Genomic DNA, 18956 nt, shown 5'->3' on the forward strand with positions numbered 1-18956 from the left:
CGCGACAACCTGCTTGCAACACGACATAAATGTAGCACACAGACTTATGTACCTATCCTCATATTTACCGTTGAGTTCTTGATCAAAATATTTTGATATTAGATTACCACTTAAACAGCGCTACTTTATTCGTTTAGGGTTTAGGTTGATGGTTCGAAGAATTACAAGATTTGTCCCGCGTTTTCCAAAATAGGAGGAGTCCTTCGATAATTTCAAGGACTATACGTTTGCCCCTGTGAAACTTTAAATGCATACTCCACTAAGAACTGCAGTTAGGTGCACGATGACAAAATTAAGAAGGAAGTGTGCAGAACTCTATCGCTGAGCAAGCGCCAATACTTTTAAAACGCACGTTATTTTTGAAGTTGATTCAAGGAAGGCACGGTCAATCGTTCCAAAGAAAATATTGACAATGGATCGATCGTTAGTTGCAACCACGATTGTTGGTTGTCCGAATCAATAACACACATTGTTTTACTTGAGCCTCTGATAGCGCCATGGTTCCAGGGATACATTATCATCATCATATCATATGTTACTAATTAATGAATATTAATGGTAATTTTAATTTATTACTTCACGGAAATAATTTTTAATTTAAAATAATGATAAGTGTATTACTCCTAGAATATTATGTTAGGACCCAGTTTGCGCGGTTTCTGGATCAATCTACCAGCAATGTTCTAAAGTCAAATCTGCGCTTCGTCCAGGAGCAATTTCGATTTCGGCAAACAACGAATATAGGTTGATGATGGCATCAAAATGAGATAAAGCAGTAAAAAGTATCATTCCTGTTTAAAACAAGTCGTAAACCACCCAAAACTTTACTACAACTTTTAACGACATTTTAAAAACTTTCATGTGTCCGCGTCTGCCTACTGCTCTGTTATAGTACAGCCATTGTTCCATTTCAAGAAAGATATGCTTTGATTAATCTTGTGTTCATGTTGCCTTTGCGAAGACATATTTAATTTCATTCGTTTATCTTCATTTCTTAACTTGCGTCAGTTGCCTATCACCAGGACTTCGAACGAAGGCACTCGTTGTTCCCAATAGTTAGTAAGGCTGTTATATATTTTTTGTTAGTGTTCAGGCCGATCCCAAGATGTGTTTTCACGGAATTGGTTTCAGATAAACACGTCAAAACTAAGCTAAAATATGCGGACTTTGATTCCGATCGACATTTCCCCAAAACACCTACGCTATCTATTGTTAGTATGAAATGTATTACAATGTATGTATTTGATGATTGAATTCCTATCCATTCTATGAAATGTGGAAAATCCAACAAATTCATTAAAAAAAAAAACACGATACAAGAAAATGTTTATCTTCTCGTGGGGTGTGTCACCTATAACTTTGAGTATTGTGTGGTATCAAATACTATGGTTTGCGTGTAAAATCAATATAAATTAAAACCATACTCAATTTGCCACTATTTCATTACAACAGGATATCCAGGAATTTCAATTTAGTACACTGAATGGATGGATGTTAATGCAATCCATCATCAGAGCCCCAAAATGCATTTGGATTAACAAGCAACATATAAGCGGATTATAATATCCAATTTGCGGACTCCATCAAAGCGCTCTCCTATATACCGATGAAATTAATGCTTTGTGGAAAATTGTAATCTAGGTTTGAATCCCGCAATTTCGGTTCATTCCGCACTTGGCATTTGTGTTACCACTTTGAAGACCAGCCTAATTTGCAAATAACCGTTCATAATCCAGAATGTTACTGTTTATTCCTTTGTTTCATTGGGTGGTTTTATGTTACTAGGCCCATCAAATACTCTATCGCAATATTTACCCTAATTTCAAAACATGCACTCTGCCTAATAGATAGTATCCATAGACATATGGAAATTATTTCACGTAGGCTCGAGTACATCAGCGGAACATGGAAACGGTCTGCATATACTATTCTTAACCCGATTTTCTGGTACATGTGTTGCATCAGAGCTTGCCGTTGACGCATGTGAATACGATACTAACTGAACACGGTGGCGTATGTGCACGTTATAATATAGTCAAGTGTAGTTTAAAGGTCGCTGTAAACGTGCACTACGATACTCAGGATATGATGTGACTATGTATTCCCTGAAGGGCTACAAGCGTGAACCCCTCATTTAGTTCGCGTGAATAAAGTACATAGATTAGCAGCTTACTTGTACCTATCAACTCTAGGTTTGGAACATGTTCAAAATCCCTTGAGACAATTACTACGTTTACGTTAGAAGCGATATTTGCACAACATTCATTGATAGATTACCACTAAAATTCGAATGTAGTGCCAGGAATTGAATAGTGGCCAAAGTGGGCCATTGTGTGCAGGAACCATTAATTATAGATAAGTAATGACATATCTTGCACTTCGCTATAAGTACAACGATAAAATACTTGCCAGCTACGAGCTGCAGAGATGCAGCTGAAATATAGTTTGTATATTCCAAGTTTAACAGTATCGTCTGGAATTGATTTAGAGACCTACTTCTTTAGGTACATAAAATAACCTGCCAAGATTAGGAGTATCGTTTTAATAATAGGTTTCGCAAATATAGCTTAGCTTCTTTAACTTTAAATTAATGCCAGAGACCACGATTCGGCTTAGTGCGTGTATGCCACTGAAGACGGTTTATTTTGATTACTGGATAGTTTTTTGCAAATTGGGATCATGAGACTCCTCGGACTTCATAAAAGCGACATTTCATTTGCAAAATAGACCATGCAATGCATGTACGCTTTTACAGAACTGATTCTGATTTATTTTGTTTGGAAACTGCATTGAAACTGAATGCTCGTAGTGCATTGTTGTAGTTGTAGGACAGCAAAGTTATTGTTTATCTGCACGTGTCAACCGGAAAACTGGCTGCATAGCCGTTAATAGTTCCTCTACTGTGAGCGCTGCCGGTGTTTTATCAACTTTTAATACATCGCGATATCCTATTGTTTGTATTGCATAATAAATATGTATTCGTCGTAGGGATAAACATTTTTAACGTACATAATGTGTAATTTATTACGTTCTTCATTGTCATAGATTATGTTCGGGCGTGTGTGCATCACGTATTTTTCGCGCTTCAATAACTGGGTCAACAGCGCTACTTCCATCTGCGACATCTTGGCACTTGATGGTTGACTGAGTAAATATGTCAGCCTTTTCAGCCTATCAGGATGGATAGATAATTACGATCTATCATGCATGTGTCTAGCTAGAGCAATTATCCCCTGAGAATATTCGCAATTTAGATTCTGATGTTTCATCAAAACATTCGATTCTGAATACGTATTTGTTGGTTGGCATGGACTAAATAACGGCCAAAGAAATTTAAAATCTTACTCTTGAAAAAACATTTGAAAATATTAAGCCCACGCTCCTTCATCATCTTTAAAACAGAAAAATGCGAACAAACTTGCTGCATTGACTGATTTCCAACTTTTCCAAGGCTGACTTTGAGATCACTGAAACCATAATATTTTCACTGTTTACTTCAAAACAATTTTACGAACGTATGCTTTTTAATTAGGTCACGAATAGACAGTTCGTTGTTCGAATCTATTTTCCTCGTTTCCATCATAGCGTTCGCGTACATATACCTACATTCATCACAGACCATGATATGGAATAGCTATGCAAACTTTTGCTAGCGGTACCGATAAAGTTTTCATCGGGCTCCGCAGACCCTTTCATGATACGACTATTGAATTACTGTTGTCAATCTAAGTCTAGTTTCGCTCTAACTGCGAAGCTGAGGACGGGTCCTTTGAAAATACGAGTACCAACCTCTTAAATGAATTATTTATTCAATGTTTTTGCTGCTCCAATAGTACAGTTTTCAAGGATAGGCGAAATGGGTGGTGACTCGATGCTCTTACTATTTTTACTGCTGCTAATATTTTGTACGTTTTCAACGCCTCCGATGTAGTGAGTAGCGCATGTGTTAATAGATGCTTCCGCTTTTTTACTCTCTTGTTAGAGTTTACATTTCATAATTATAGTAGCAAGTACTTCTAAAAAACTTGGCCTATTTAAGCAAATAGTGGAAGTGTTGCTGGGTCCACCAGGCAAACACTAATTGACACAACATCGTTTTATATCTATGGGCCAGGCCACAACAGTGCGTTGCGGCGTCGCATCGCAAAAACAACATTGCACAGCTATGCGATTAATATGATATGCGTCGTTGATTTTTGCGATGCGACGCCGCAACGCACTGTTGTGGCCTGGCCCTATAACCAATGCATTACATTTTTCATCTAATGATTCATCATTCTTAGCATTTTTAATTTGCATCAAACTTTTCCCGTAATTTCCCTCTAGAAATATAAATGTTCGATTAACTTTGCCTGATTCAACTTCAATATAAACGAGAAATAAACGGGTAGAAATTATGGGATGAGCCTGCGTTCAGTGGTCTATTGAAAAACTTGTAAGCTCCTGTGAATGGACTCTATCGTATTATGCGCCGCTCGGTCTAGTTTCCAATGTTCTATAAATTCTTCCATTCATTGGCGATTACTCCTGTACTTTACCTATGCGTATTAAGTATGAGAGCTTTTCAATAATATTTCTATGCAGGAATGAAAATCAGAATTTCATAAATTATGGTCATTTCTATGCAATTAGGTATACAGGGCTAATGAGCCAAGATGGGTGGCACAAAAATCAAATCAACATTCAAATCTTGCAGTGATAAGATTCGGTCTAAAATGAGGTTACTACACGTAGAACATAATTCGCAACTGTGTTATGTGACAGTCAAGATTTATTATTTAGTATCGGTTGCCGGGTTGGCAGTCGCCTCGGCCGTCAGTCGGACGCCCTATCGGCGCACCGGTGGCTAAATATGACAGCTCAACTATTGTGGAGCTTACATATGAACTATTTGTTCAAATTGTATCAACGAATTTTCATTTTAAAAAATCTGTGTAACTGGTTCTTCTTTTCCAGATAGATTCTATTGTTACTATCTTTGAACTCTATATGGGCAAATAAATCATGTATCCTACAACCCTATGGTGGGAAAGTGATCCATACTTAACCGGTAAACTTTTACAAAATAGAAATTAGACATGTCTATTTTTTTATGACTGATTTATGTAAGTAATTTTTGTAGGTTTAGGTTACGTAGCAAAAGTCCTTTCATGCTTCCCCTTTTCCACTTTCACAATACTTCTAGTTATTACTCTTTTTTGAAATTCACAACAATTGGGCTACAAGTACTAACTAAAGTTTTATACAACTTCAGTCCTGAATGTAAAACAAATGTTTGAAAACTTCTTTACCGAGTTCTAAAAACTTTAGCAACAGTTAGGCAAGCTGACTATTGTTTTGATTTCCAGGTAAAAGCTGGGCAAGTATTTTTAAAAACGAATGGCATCAGTTATTATTTTGATTTAAATATTTGCTAGGTATAGTTGTTTGTATTCAGACTTAGAGGTAATACTCCATCAGTCTGCGTTAAGACCCATAGAGACAAGCTTTACTGTATAGGAAGATCACCTATCTGGATTGGCTATCTTAAGAACGTCAACGTAAACAATAGCGTTACATGAACTGCAAGTGACGCTTGTCGGTAACGTACCGTGAATTGAAATTGGATAGATGACGGCCGCCTCAATGTATCGAACAGGCATTAATTAATACACGTGTACACTTCACTTACAGTGATTAATCTAGTTAGTTAGCAATCCCAAGCCGATCTAGTTTCATACCCACACAATAGCTCGGATCCCCAATGACGTTAGCGTAGCATTTCAGAATACAGCTCCTTATCCGAGATTGGAATAGACTTCTTGAAAGCGGATTTACTCTATAGCTTCCCATATGTGCTCGAATATAAGCCTGTAGAGAGTGGTATTAGCTGAGTACCTAGCTACTGAACTCGGGATCGGCTTTAGCTTTCGGCATAGTCACGGATTAGTTAATGGGTAGATTTGAGTACCGAAGCACTCTATGTGCTTTAGAACATATTATGTAACAATACATATGGAGTACCTACTTAGTAACTACTAAACTTTAATGAAAGCTTGAAAAGCTTGGATTTTCAGATATGTATGTTAAAATTTTGGCAAGTGTGCATGCCCAAAGTTTTTCTTTTGGACATGAATTGCTGCCAGCAGCCAGCGCAGAGCGCCAAGCATTACAATAACCTGTGAATTGCACGTTCACTGTATCGTAACATAGCACAGATATTGTGAAATATCGCTGGCCATAAACATCTTCGACTTCTCGCCTTTTGAACATGATTTTAAATCAATTCAGACGCTAAGTTTGTTTAAATTCGCACGCTTAGGTCGATCAGGATATTTCATATCGTCATCAAGTTTGTAGTTGCAATTTTTTTTGACAACAATTAGACTATAGAACTATTCAAAAATGTAAAATCTTTTAATGGTGTTTGAAAATAAGAACGAATTCGCAAAACTTTATTGGTAGCGAGTGATCTCATTACATTAATTCAAATCCCTGAATTGGGTATCTTGACAACATGGACCAAAAGGTATTGACAAATTCACAATTTTTTTTCAAAAGAAATAAATATGTACCCAAATAATATGAGCAATAGTTTAGTCAAATTAATAGTTACACAATTTGCCCATGTCAAGATCAATCGTTTCGCAGCTATGCAACCTTGTTATAAAAATAAGAGCCATTCAAATATCGTGACACGTAGATATATCAATGAAAATCTTTGTATGGGCCAGTTAATTTACGATATCGCGGAGAATATTAATTAAAGTGCAAAATTAAGAAATCTGCACTCTTGAAAAATATGTATATTCTTTGCAATATATATTATTGGCGTATACCACCCGATCCAACTCGAGCTGTTATGGTTGTGTTAGGGTTGGCTTTCAGTGTCATTAGTAGGTAGGCTAGTAAGTAGTACTTGCACAAAAGGTTAATTATGCTGACATGTTACATCCTAATCAAGTAAAATTGTATGTGGTATAGTTCAATTACAGTCAGTTTTTAATATCGATCTGGAATCACTCTTGTTGAAAAGATAAGAGAACTATTGAAATGAGCAAAGTTTAATTACCACACACGCACAATCTGGAACTTTAATCAATTTTACGTCGATACTAGAAACTGTTGCTATCCGTCGTAAGCCCTGCACGCATTCATCTCTGTTTACATCATCGCTCCCAGCAGCACTGATCATTTTATCGATTGCTATATATTTTTATATTTATGTTCCGTGTGCGTACCGCATCTGGACTGGCGTGTGTGCCTGCCCTATTTATAAAGTGCGGTTAGTTACCTCAGAGCAGATATAAACTACAGACGTGCCAATGACGAAAACTATGATACCTGTAAAGCTTCGATCAATTACGCGTGTGCCAATGATCTTGCTATCTCCGATCGATGTGACCAAGTGTTATGAATGAACATGATCTCATTTTGTCTTTTGACACTGTTATTGGATTCATGGAAATAAGTATGTCATATGTCTGATTCCACTCTCTTGATTGTGAATTTTGCGGGATTTGGGGATTATTATGCGGTCATTCTAAATTCTAAAATGTAGATAGTCCTCATTGTAAGGCTACTTTTATTCAGCATTTTCTTCAGATCGGCGCACGAGCTCGAACTGACCACTCACAAAGACCAGCGTCTGGTGGTAGTGTCTGTAGATAAATATTCATCAATCTCTCACCGTTTGGAGTAGCTTGTGTAGTAGTGTGTCGATTACCTATTGCGTCACTTTTGTAATTATTGTCTGCAAGTCGCTCATTGCATTTAAACATAATTTTATTAAGATGCTGATGGGCGAGTCTGCTGCCAGTCTAGGTCGGAACAGATTTTGGCACGTTTAGAGAACCTAGAGTCGATATTTTTCATTCATTAAAAATAGTTTACATTTATCGAATTTATTTCTGTAATGGTCAACCGATACCATGGCAACAGTAATTTAGCTAATATTGTTCTCAAATATGAGTTCGTGTCAATTTGTATGGCTTCACTTTTTAATTACCAAATCGACCCATTTCATGTAACATAAAATGGAAAACTATCGAAATTAGACACACCATGACCACGTGCAGTGTGTGACTTAAATTATTACCGACAAGCATGATGTCCATGATAATTTGATATTATTGTAATAGTAAACATTCTGCTATCTGTATTGCCATCAGACTTAATGAGTTATGATTTTGGCAGCGTTTGATCGCGGATGCGTTCTGTCTTCTCTATACGTCTAATAATTATAACACTTGATATTTATAGCGAGCGATAGTCATCTCGTTAGATAGTCCAGGAAATTGGGTCGATGACTCGTGGCTGCCGATTTTGCATTCGTTATCTTGCGCTTTTCTTTATCATTTTATAGTTATATTGACATTGAATTTATTGATTCAGAGCTTTACGTGTTCCCATAAAAGCTTCTTCAGAAGTTGGAATCGCGAGTTCATAAAAATTCCGCCACTCCTATTATTGTCCCAGATTCTAGATAGGATAGGCAGCAGTCTAGATACAATATGCGCGCTGTCATTGACCGACCCAAATTTTCAGGGGGTATGACGTTGGTAACTGAATGACATAGCGCCGCGTTATTTTAGAATTGGACGAGAAAATTTGATTTCGAGGTCACGTCACAGACAGATATTCGTTGATATTGGAGTTCTATTACGTCATAGGTTGCGCATGCGATTCTATTTTTTTCCATCGACTTTGCCAATATGGAATGGGAGATGACTTTTTGGCAAAGAATTCAAGCTTGCTGGCCGTAATCGAAGTCATTGCCGCCTGTGAACTGTCAACCATCCGATACCTAATGATGTTGGTTTATTACTCTTATCTCGAACGAGGAATTTAATCTCGACTGCGTTTTGTACGTAAAATCAAACTCTATGGACGGCTACAAAAGGGCGACTGTCGAGATTTTTAAGGCGGATTATTTCTATTTTAATTCATATTTAATGGGTCCTGTCATGTGATGAATCATGACTATATTTATAATTATATCTACTAAGAAAGATGAATGACTGAAAACATGAATATATTTTGATGATGTCAGTAATAGCCAGTATTATTCAATACATGTATTTTGTTAACCTCGGTTACACAATTATGTATTTTTTTGGCGAATTACATTTCATAGATGATGCTATAAAATTATTTTTAATCTAAGTACTTAATCTTTTATGATCAGAGACTTATTTGATTCTCATCATCATAAATAAAAATTATAATTACCAATATTTAACCTTTGCGGTTTTTATAAAGATAGCAGGACTGTTGTAATAAACTCATTGTCATATACAATACTGCAGCGGATATGTTGGTATTTGTAACAATTGCCCAAAACGCTGTTTAAACCGAGCTGTCAACAAGAATGCCCTAAATTGGTAATGAGAGCATAATTGGCTCTTATAAATTACTTCTACGGGTCTTTACACTTAAGGTTTCTGTGTGAACTTATGTTGCATGCCAAGGAGAATTTGTCTTAGTCACTTTCAATACAATTAATTGTTGTATTTCTGGTTAAAGGCTCAAAAAACAAAATTAGCATTTTAATCATATACAGTTTGGTGTCAGATCCGTTTTACTAGAAATCGCTATTTTATTTTAACAAATATTATAGAAGTTTGTAACGAATACCCAATAGGAAACCTGCTTTCTTGTGATACGAGTCTATGACCTCAAATAGCTATCAGGTATTTTGTATCATGCAGCTAGGTGGTAGGTACATCAATAGCGCCACTATGATTAATTTATTTATTTGATAGTTATAGGCTTGGTGACATCTGATTATTTGCAAATCGACTCCTGTGTTGCCTTATCTAATTTTATATTCCTATAAATGTAATTTTTAGTTAAAATGACTAGGATCTCCCAGCTTACGTCCCGGTTACCTTAAAATAATGAAATCCTGTTATATTCCTAATTGTTAGTAGTATTTTCATTTCAAAGCCTAGTGTTCTAATACATACATTTTTCATCATCGTTCGTATCATGTCAGTCCTTCCATTGTGCGACCGATACAAAAGTGTTCATTAAAACAATTACATAATGAAAAGCTAATTGCTCGGTACGGTACGAGTCCACAACTTGAATATCGGTCACATCCGGACAGCCCAGATAATGAGATACTCGATATCCTTTATCAATTCACTTTTGTACCTACAAATAGCGACGATTCATAAAATTGTCTTTAAGTACTTGATTGATATGCCTTTCCTAGGTTATTTGCCACTTAGTAGGAGGACCGATATTGAATTGTATCTCATATGTTAAGGTCAATATCAAACATTCTGTTGTCTAGGCTTGAAACTTTGTGCAAAGCTATGCGATTTGATTCATGTATTTGTGATTGCTCACTAGCGAAAGTATAAGCTCGTAAATATTTGAGTAGTTTCTTGCGGATTGTGAAGAAACTAATGCCCTTGCATGTGACATATTCGATATTGATCGGAGAAAAAATAAGTTTCTTTCCACTGCTTGTTATCGACTTTTATTGGAAGGGTCAATTGGTGGAAAAATGTCCGCTCATGGATATTTACTGCCGGTCAATTGATACAATTTATATTTACAATGTTATTTTAAATTGAGACATGGTAAACTTCTCGATTCGCCGGCTGGCGAATAGAATGTCATGTCACTGAAGTATATTTACTGCCGGTCAATTGATACAATTTATATTTACAATGTTATTTTAAATTGAGACATGGTAAACTTCTCGATTCGCCGGCTGGCGAATAGAATGTCATGTCACTGAAGTATATTCTTAGAAATTATTAAAAGAAATGTAGAATTTAATTACAGCACCGATATTTCAGTGGGTGTACTAGCCCTCACGCTTTAATAACTGAAAACGGTTTGCCAAATATTTTTTTATATATAGGTTTTACTGTATTATAAATGTCAAAAATGAGAAGCGGTTTCTTAATATCACGAGTTATCAAGCTGAGCGAATTTATGATAGTTGCTTTGCGTAATAGTGAAAATATTGGCTGCCAGTTCACAGTGAAGCTGTTGAACCAATTTAAAACACATTAGTTGATATTTGGCATCAGGCGCGTGAAACGGTTTTCCTAGGAAGCCGGTGAATCTGCGGAAAACATCTAGTTTGTTCATAAAAGCCAGTCCATCATAGGCGGCGAGCTCGCCGGTCCGGCACTGAATGCGCCAGTGACCACGGCACTGACCCTGCACTGGTTCCGAACTGATGCACATGCAACTTCACTTACAGCTAATATAACGTGTTTTTATTACGTTGTTATTCCGAGTTATGCTATTAAACTTCCACGTTGATTGATGTAAAAAGAAACGGGTCTGTAATTGTTATTGGTTACACTGGACGCCTTCGACTGATAAAAGTAGTAATGAAATAATGATAGTAATGAGATAAACTGTTAATCATCAGTGATTGAATCAAATTACTTTTATTTATTGTTTGCCTTAACTGTAAGCTTCGCCATTGCAGATCAATTACCGCGATCTCTTATCTTTAAAGCTTAGTCTGCTATTACCGCCCAGCGAACATATTTTCACGCTGATGCTTCCTACTATGCGATATTTTATCTTTCTCACTAGCTGTAGCGCATAGGATTTAAACATCCCTAAGGGAAATGTTGATGTCCTATGAGAACAACACATACATACATAGTGGCTCATACTCTCAAGCAAGTTTCATCAACAGGCAGAATTATTTTACTGAGTTTAATTAGCTTTTCCCATAGATGGATTGAGAGTTATTAATTTACTTTCGTGTATTGAGCGTTACTTATCGCCGCGTCCTCCTTTATTTGTAAGTCTCAGCGTATGGGTGGTATAATTCTTTGAATCACAAGACATGATGGTAACATCTCATGGGGTGGTCGTACACAATACAGTTATGAGAAATACTCTATTGAATTAATCGTACGTGAAATCTGAACTCGTTCCGTATCCGATATGATTTCGATTACCACAAATGTATGCGTTCATGCAACTGTTACCTGTTTAAAATTCATGCAAATGCATTGAAATGGCTCCAACAGTATTGTGCTCTGCGTATCATTGTTTATTCATCAAGTAAGTTACTTCCCGACCGACGATAATGATTTTAGTTGAACCCCAAGACCCGCAAGGCTATGCGAATTATGAATCAACGTGTCTGTCTATGCGACATTCAATTATGCTTGCTGGCTTAATATAGAATAATTTCTAAAATGTTCCTTCTTTTTTCTTAATTATAGGATCATGAGGTTGTTTATTATTTTTATTTTTTTCAAATGCTCTGCGATTTTTTGTCATTTAATACGAAAAATATTCTGGGTTCCTGTAAATATAAATTGTTTTAATGATCATTTTTAGTATCGTTCTTTTGATATAACAGCTCGTTAGCTATACAACAGGAAATCCATCGCCTCATAAAAAGAATCTTCAAATAATATAAATATACTTTCATTGAAAAAAAATATTCTTGTTCCCACATTATGATGCAGACTTAAGGTTCCATATTTATTTCACATTTTAGCAAAAATTCTCACTGTGACTAATGCTGACCACTTGTTACCCCCTATGAATAACAATTGATATCAACAGGCCTATTGAAATCAGAATTTGTACTCATCTCTATGAAAGTAAATTAAGTTAACTAAATTGTTTTCATAAAACCTCTTTACACATTACCTTAACGTGTTGTTTCCAGGCCTGCATTGACGATAACCTGGATATGGTGGAGTTCCTGGTGACGCACGGTGCTGACGTCAACCGCGGAGACAACGAAGGCTGGACCCCGCTGCACGCCACCGCTTCGTGTGGCTTCGTCAGCATAGCTAGGTAAATAAGGAGCCATCTACACGGTGCAAGTAGCTTTCGCATGTTGAGGCATATACGCAGGTTACATGCATTTTAAAAACGTGCTCTTCCAGCGGCTCGCGCATGTACCAAAGCAACCACTCACTTGTCACCTGCGCATGTTTACTTGCTCCAGATACATGCACCGTGTAGAAGCACCCTTAGATTAACAAAACATATACAAAGATAGGATTTTGAACAAGGCTTGTTGCAATAAATACCAAAATCCTGTCTTTAGATAATCAACTTGATTGAGATCTTGTGAATAACAGTATTGTTTGTATATGCTGACGATATTCACGCGTAAAGACACCATAACGGGAAAGTATCAGCTTATATTTTAATGACGTCAGCGAAGTCTTCTGATCACAGGGTCTTAGTCTGTAATAATAAACATATAGTTTAGAAGCATCAGTTCATTTACGCAGGCACAGGAGCCCATAAGATCTTGAACAAGAAGAGACATTATTACATTACTGCACAATTCATTCATGCTGTTGCTTACGTCACTATTTTCAGACTTCAGCGATTTTAGAACATAATATTCTTTGAAACTAGCGGGCATGCGATTTGATTTATCTACTGGTGATGCGTTATATTTGCGAATGTTTTCGCTTTAGAACGGATATTACGGAAAGTTTTAATGTTTCTGAAACTGTTGAAATTACAGTGTATTGAAGTTAACAATATTTCGGAGATTCAGTTGGAATTTACCCGACTAGAGTAGGCCTATATCAAGGGATTCTCATCCCAAATGAAAATTGCTAATTAATGATTTAATTGTGTAGACGAAGTAATAAGTATTCTTATTTGTGTCACAATATGATGAATAACGCGATGTTGACGCAGCATGCGAGTGATACTCGGCTGTAAACAAAGGTTGAGTCACACTGACCCAATACTCAATAGCGGGGTTTTCTGTCAACGACGCCTCATTGTATTTAGCTATGAATGATAGCATATCGGACTTCGTTGTGGCTTATTTATTTATTATGGGTTTTTGGGATTTCCATGATATCCGTAGCACTTAAGTTTTATATTGATCAATTATAAAAATACACAAGTCGAAAAGCAGGCCTTGTAAAGGAATCGTGAACTTCTTCACTTACTGACACTCTGAAAATTCAAGCTTTGATAAAAGCACGTGCCAATGTTTAGATTTATAGATGTCGATTGGCTAACATGAAAAACGCACATCAATAATAATAAACAATTAACCCCAACAAATAGTGATCAATTGGAAGAATCAATTGATAGTGCATACAATTCTGCTCTATCTTGAAATATACATTGAAGGTATACAATATTACATTCAGTAATATCGCAATTTTACCTAGCATTTGTCGAAAACTAGACTCATTATCTTCTGAGCTGTCGTTCTGTCTTGTCATGGTAGGCACGTTGAGGGTAAACTAAATCTGAAACAGATTAATTTACTTTGTTCCACAATTTTGGTCTTGATAGTAATTATAGTAAATATGATCTAAAATGATTAGGGAATTTAGAAACTAGTAGGATAGAGTGTACCTTGTCGCCAACTACTAAATCAGGAAAACAAAAACATTGAGAGTTATACGTCAAAATTCAAAACGTAACAGGAAAATTGGTAAGGTTCTGAAGTTTGTACGTATGCTATTACGTAATTTAAGATTATGATGGTTTCCTCTGTTCCAATTACCAAATTAGGTCCCATAAAGTTAGTATATTATTCAGCAGTTAGAAGACATTTCAATAGACCAACATACATTATGACAAAGCTTGCTGAAATTTTAACCCACACCATTGAATGAGGCAAAGACACAGTCATTCATTTTATAGTATTTCAAAAGCTTAATTTAATGTTCGCGAAACATCAATTTTGACGTCACAACAGAATGTTACTACACATTTAAATATAGGCGCCACCTACGTCTTTATCTGCGTAGTATTTATTTTTATACTTATCTAAGGGCCAATCTCGAACTCCTTGAATATTTTCATGATGTAAATGTATTATTCTTGGCTCCCAATAGGTGTGTTAATTCCGACAACGGTAGAGCTGACTTGAATTGTGCATGTGTATAATACCTACCTACTGCGTACCTACATCAGATTTGTATTACTTGCCAGTTATACTCCTACCGCCCAATGATGATTTCCCTGAGAATTCAAATTTTTCTGTGCCACATATATTGATTTAGAAAAAAATATATTCAGTTTGATAAGTTTCCCAAGTTTTCCTGTTTGAGCTAGTATAAAACGAAGTTTGTTTCTTCTTTTCCAGATACCTGTTAGAGAACGGCGCAGATGTTGCAGCTGTCAACTACGATGGTGAACTGCCCGTGGACATCGCCGAGAGCGATGCCATGGGCGATATGCTGCAGAAAATCATTGATGAAAAGGGTGAGTACTATGAACAAAACCCTGTTGTAAGGGAAGCTGTCTTATGACTCAGGGAACTCGATTACGTTGAACAAAACCTGGTGATATGGAAGTAGCTGTCTTATATCTTGTGGTCCTATGTTTTGTCAAATTCTAAATGCCAATCTATCAAATATCACTATCCGATCAGATCACAATTGCTATGTAGGTATAAGTTCAGGATGATGATATAGGTGCGTTTATTATTGTGACGGATACTTGAGCCGGACAAACAAAAAAAACATTCCACAATTTCCTGTATAGCACTGCCATTACCTAAACAAACACAACAACTAAAGCAGCTTCCTAGTTCTTCAGTCTAGAACTATTATACTAGACTACTATTCTTAAATTCCTGCTGCTTATTAGTACCATACTTAAATTGCTTTGCTCTAGCAGGGTCCAAAATTGTACCTAGCTTTAAGCCTCTTCTACATCTATTGTAACATTATGGAATGCAAATAAATATATGAATATTCTTTCTTTTTCACAGGTGTGGACTGCGAGAAGTCCCGCAACGCCGAAGTGGACACGCTACTGAGCGATGCTCGCAACTGGGCAGCTAATGGGTACGTGGAGGTGCGGGACATGAACGGAGGCACCCCGCTCCACGTCGCGGCAGCTAAGGGATATATTGACGTTAGTATTTTATCACATTTACTAATAGTTGGAGGAAGAGAAAATTATTCCTGGTCTTTCCCGAAGATCAATCTCCCCTCGAAATTTCGTTCAAATCGATTGGTAAAAAGTTACTACGAAAGAGTAACAGTGGCAGATAAATATAATGCAGACACACTATGCGACTATTGTCTGGTTATTATGAAATACTGCTAATAATACAAACGCGATAACACCAATTCAGCTGCATCCTAAAGACTAGAAGCCCAACCCAACGTTATTGGGGAAAGGCTAGAAAACAGACATTGAGAGAAAAGATTTAAAAACAAAAATACATTTTATACTAATTAAACATCGGAAGCAGTGGAAAAGCCTTCTGCCAACCCTATGTCCCTGTCCTGTCCCTTGTTGAGGATTTTCCCCCTGTTCAGGCCCTATGTCCCTGATCATGGATATCATCATCATCGTCTAATAAACTTTTATCTACCACCAGGTGGCCAAGACCCTACTTGAAGAATGCAGTGCCGACCCAGACTGCGTGGACTACGAGGGCTGGACGCCCCTCCACGCGGCCGCGCTCTGGGGACAGAAGGAAGCCGCCGCTTTGCTGCTCAAGTTTGGCGCCGACCCACATATCAAGAACTATTCTGTAAGAAATAAAGAAACAAACATTTATTTGCATGATGTCCTAGCCTAGCCAATTATCGGCTACGGCGGATGTTCTCATGTAAGGAGATCACCCAGGTCATATTAGAGGTATAGTGCACAAGCATTTGCAGACACAGATGCACTCACTATTCCTTCACACTCATAGCCCGATGGGACGGCAATCCGACACGACCGGAGAGAGATCAGGTTTAGGGCTGACATTTACGTGCTCTCCTATGCACGGGGGTGTATAAATCACCAACTTCAAGGGTCCGGGATGCTTTGTAAAAGCTTCTGCAACCCACAAAGCGATTTCGGCCAAACTCGGGAATCGAACCCGAGGCCTCCTGGTCAGCAGCCGCGCTCGCGACAGCTAGACCAGAATATAGGTGATACCAGTTTTTACAGAGGTTAAAAGTTCTAGCTATAGCCTGCCTGACTTGGTATGCAAATATTATTATAAGTATTGCTGAACGAGTATAGAAGCAGTGGGTGAGTTGCACCGTAAACTATAACCAGCCGTGTACTTGCCGATTGGTCAAATCAGCGATTCGACAAATGTTCGATTACAGTTTTAATACAATACTGCAACCCACGTAAGGCTACGGTAACTCTTTCGAAATACATGCTCTTTGTCATTAGAAGCGCTACAATGTATATCGATTTTCTCCTTCCTACATTCTCTCACATCTTTTTTCAAACAAATTTCCAGGGCCAAACCTGCTTGGATCTCGTCGACCCCGGCATGTCCTCATGGCTGACCGAAGCTATGAATGCGCAACGCCGTATGAACAACAACAATAACAAACGCAAGCGCAGCCCGCCGCAGCACGACTCCAAGCGGGTCGACATCGAGATCACACCGCAACAACCAGAGAAAGTTGTCAACGGTAAGACAGGTGGCCTATCTTCTTCATACTTTTTTACACCCAGTGATCAGTTTTACAAGCAAAAATGAGCTTTATTTGAGTGGTATAAAGTCTAAATTGCTAGGTAAAACTGGTCACTGATTTTTGTGGTAGTGTTAGTTGGGTTCTTGTGCCAGTAGTGACGCCTATAACGGTAAGGCTTTGATTGTTGTGATAGTTGCAGTACAATATGCAGTGTATTCCTGTCTTAGACATTAGTAGAGCAGTTATAAATAGGGATGCAGCTTAGTGGTAGCTTAGATTGTGTGCCAACGGTGAATTTCAAGGTAAATTCTTGAGATCTTTAGTTGTTGTATTTGAGGCCAAAGGCTTTTACTACCAAAATGCAGCTACAGTGAATACTGCGGTAAGCATGCATGTTTTAGTTTAGATGGTCACAAGCAAGTGGGTTCATTTTACGATGCAAACTAGTTTAAATGGGTTTAAACTAAATGAAGTTTTAGCGACGATTTATCGACTGCAACACCATTTTTAAATACATAATACAATTACATACCTGTGTCACTACCAAAAATGAGATAAAGTATGATTCTTAAGTCAACCACGGGTCAAAAATAAAATCATCGTAAAGTGACTCTTTATTTAAATAAATCACACTTCTTAATTGTATGGATATTTGTTGTGCTAACAGCCACTCGCCCTCTAATCCGGTCGAGGTCGCATTTAACTTCATAATGGTTTGGACAACATAGACAACCCAAAAAACAGCCATATATTAAGGCTCCGTTTCATTGGATATCGATGAAATGTTCATTAGTTATCCGATAGATATGCTTACTGCCAGATAAAGGCTGCTTATAATTTCTGCCAGATATTGCTATTATAGACCAGTCAAACCGAGCAGTCCTGGTAAAACTGGCCATAAACATTCAAATTCAAATTTGGAATACGAAAAAGGAATGTTGTTCAAACCCATCATTCATTCATCGATCACAGACAAGCCGCCGGCTTCCCCGGAGATCATAAAGACCGAGGGCAAACCGCCGCGCGGTAGGCCGCCGTCGCCCGATACAACTGAGACGGAATCGTCGCCTGAAGACGCGCCTTCTTGGCGCCGGTCCGCCTCCTTCCGTAACCGGCAACCAGACCCGCCCAGTAAGTATAGAGTAGCTTACGGCCGTTTCCAATATTCTATTTATATGCAGTCTTTCTTAAAAAGAGTGCCCATAGAGTTTCTTGCCGCGTCTTCTCCTTGAGACCAACTTTTTCGAACTGTGCAGCTAACTATGACGTTTCATAAGTGGTTGATTTTCTTACTAGAGATACAATAATGATATGCAAAACAGCACATAGATAAAATATTGGGCCCGGCTATTAGTGTAATTGATGTTGCCTTATAAGGCCTTGTCTTAGGTGAGACAAATGCGGCGTCACGACGCGATGCGATGTGAAAATGTCAAGTGGTGGTTGTAATTTGTAATAGTTTGTGGCTTATGATGTCGCGTGAAACATTGGTTGCTTTAAGTCGCATCGCCTCGCGTCGCTTCATGTCGTTTACTTAGAAAGAATAAGTGTTGTCTAGTCAAATCGTAATCTAGATTATTCTAGTAAGTAGTTTTATAT

General features: G+C 37.5%; 1 protein-coding gene across 11 annotated transcripts in view; it reads left to right on the forward strand.

Annotated features, from left to right (window-relative positions):
• Positions 1 to 18956, forward strand: part of LOC110373036 (protein phosphatase 1 regulatory subunit 12B) — a 53986-nt gene that overhangs the window by 6261 nt on the left and 28769 nt on the right. For 7 of the 11 annotated variants that reach the window (XM_049839400.2, XM_021330132.3, XM_021330136.3 and 4 more), the window contains exons 2-7: positions 12650 to 12780; positions 15062 to 15180; positions 15692 to 15837; positions 16310 to 16465; positions 17177 to 17363; positions 18330 to 18488. In XM_049839400.2, coding sequence (XP_049695357.1) covers positions 12650 to 12780; positions 15062 to 15180; positions 15692 to 15837; positions 16310 to 16465; positions 17177 to 17363; positions 18330 to 18488 — 898 coding nt within the window. The remainder of the gene's footprint in view (positions 1 to 12649; positions 12781 to 15061; positions 15181 to 15691; positions 15838 to 16309; positions 16466 to 17176; positions 17364 to 18329; positions 18489 to 18956) is intronic. The other 4 variants (XM_049839402.2, XM_049839412.2, XM_049839419.2 and 1 more) reach the window with 2 other exon arrangements.

The sequence above is a fragment of the Helicoverpa armigera genome, chromosome 1, assembly GCF_030705265.1.
Source record: "Helicoverpa armigera isolate CAAS_96S chromosome 1, ASM3070526v1, whole genome shotgun sequence".
NCBI classification, from domain to species: domain Eukaryota; kingdom Metazoa; phylum Arthropoda; class Insecta; order Lepidoptera; family Noctuidae; genus Helicoverpa; species Helicoverpa armigera.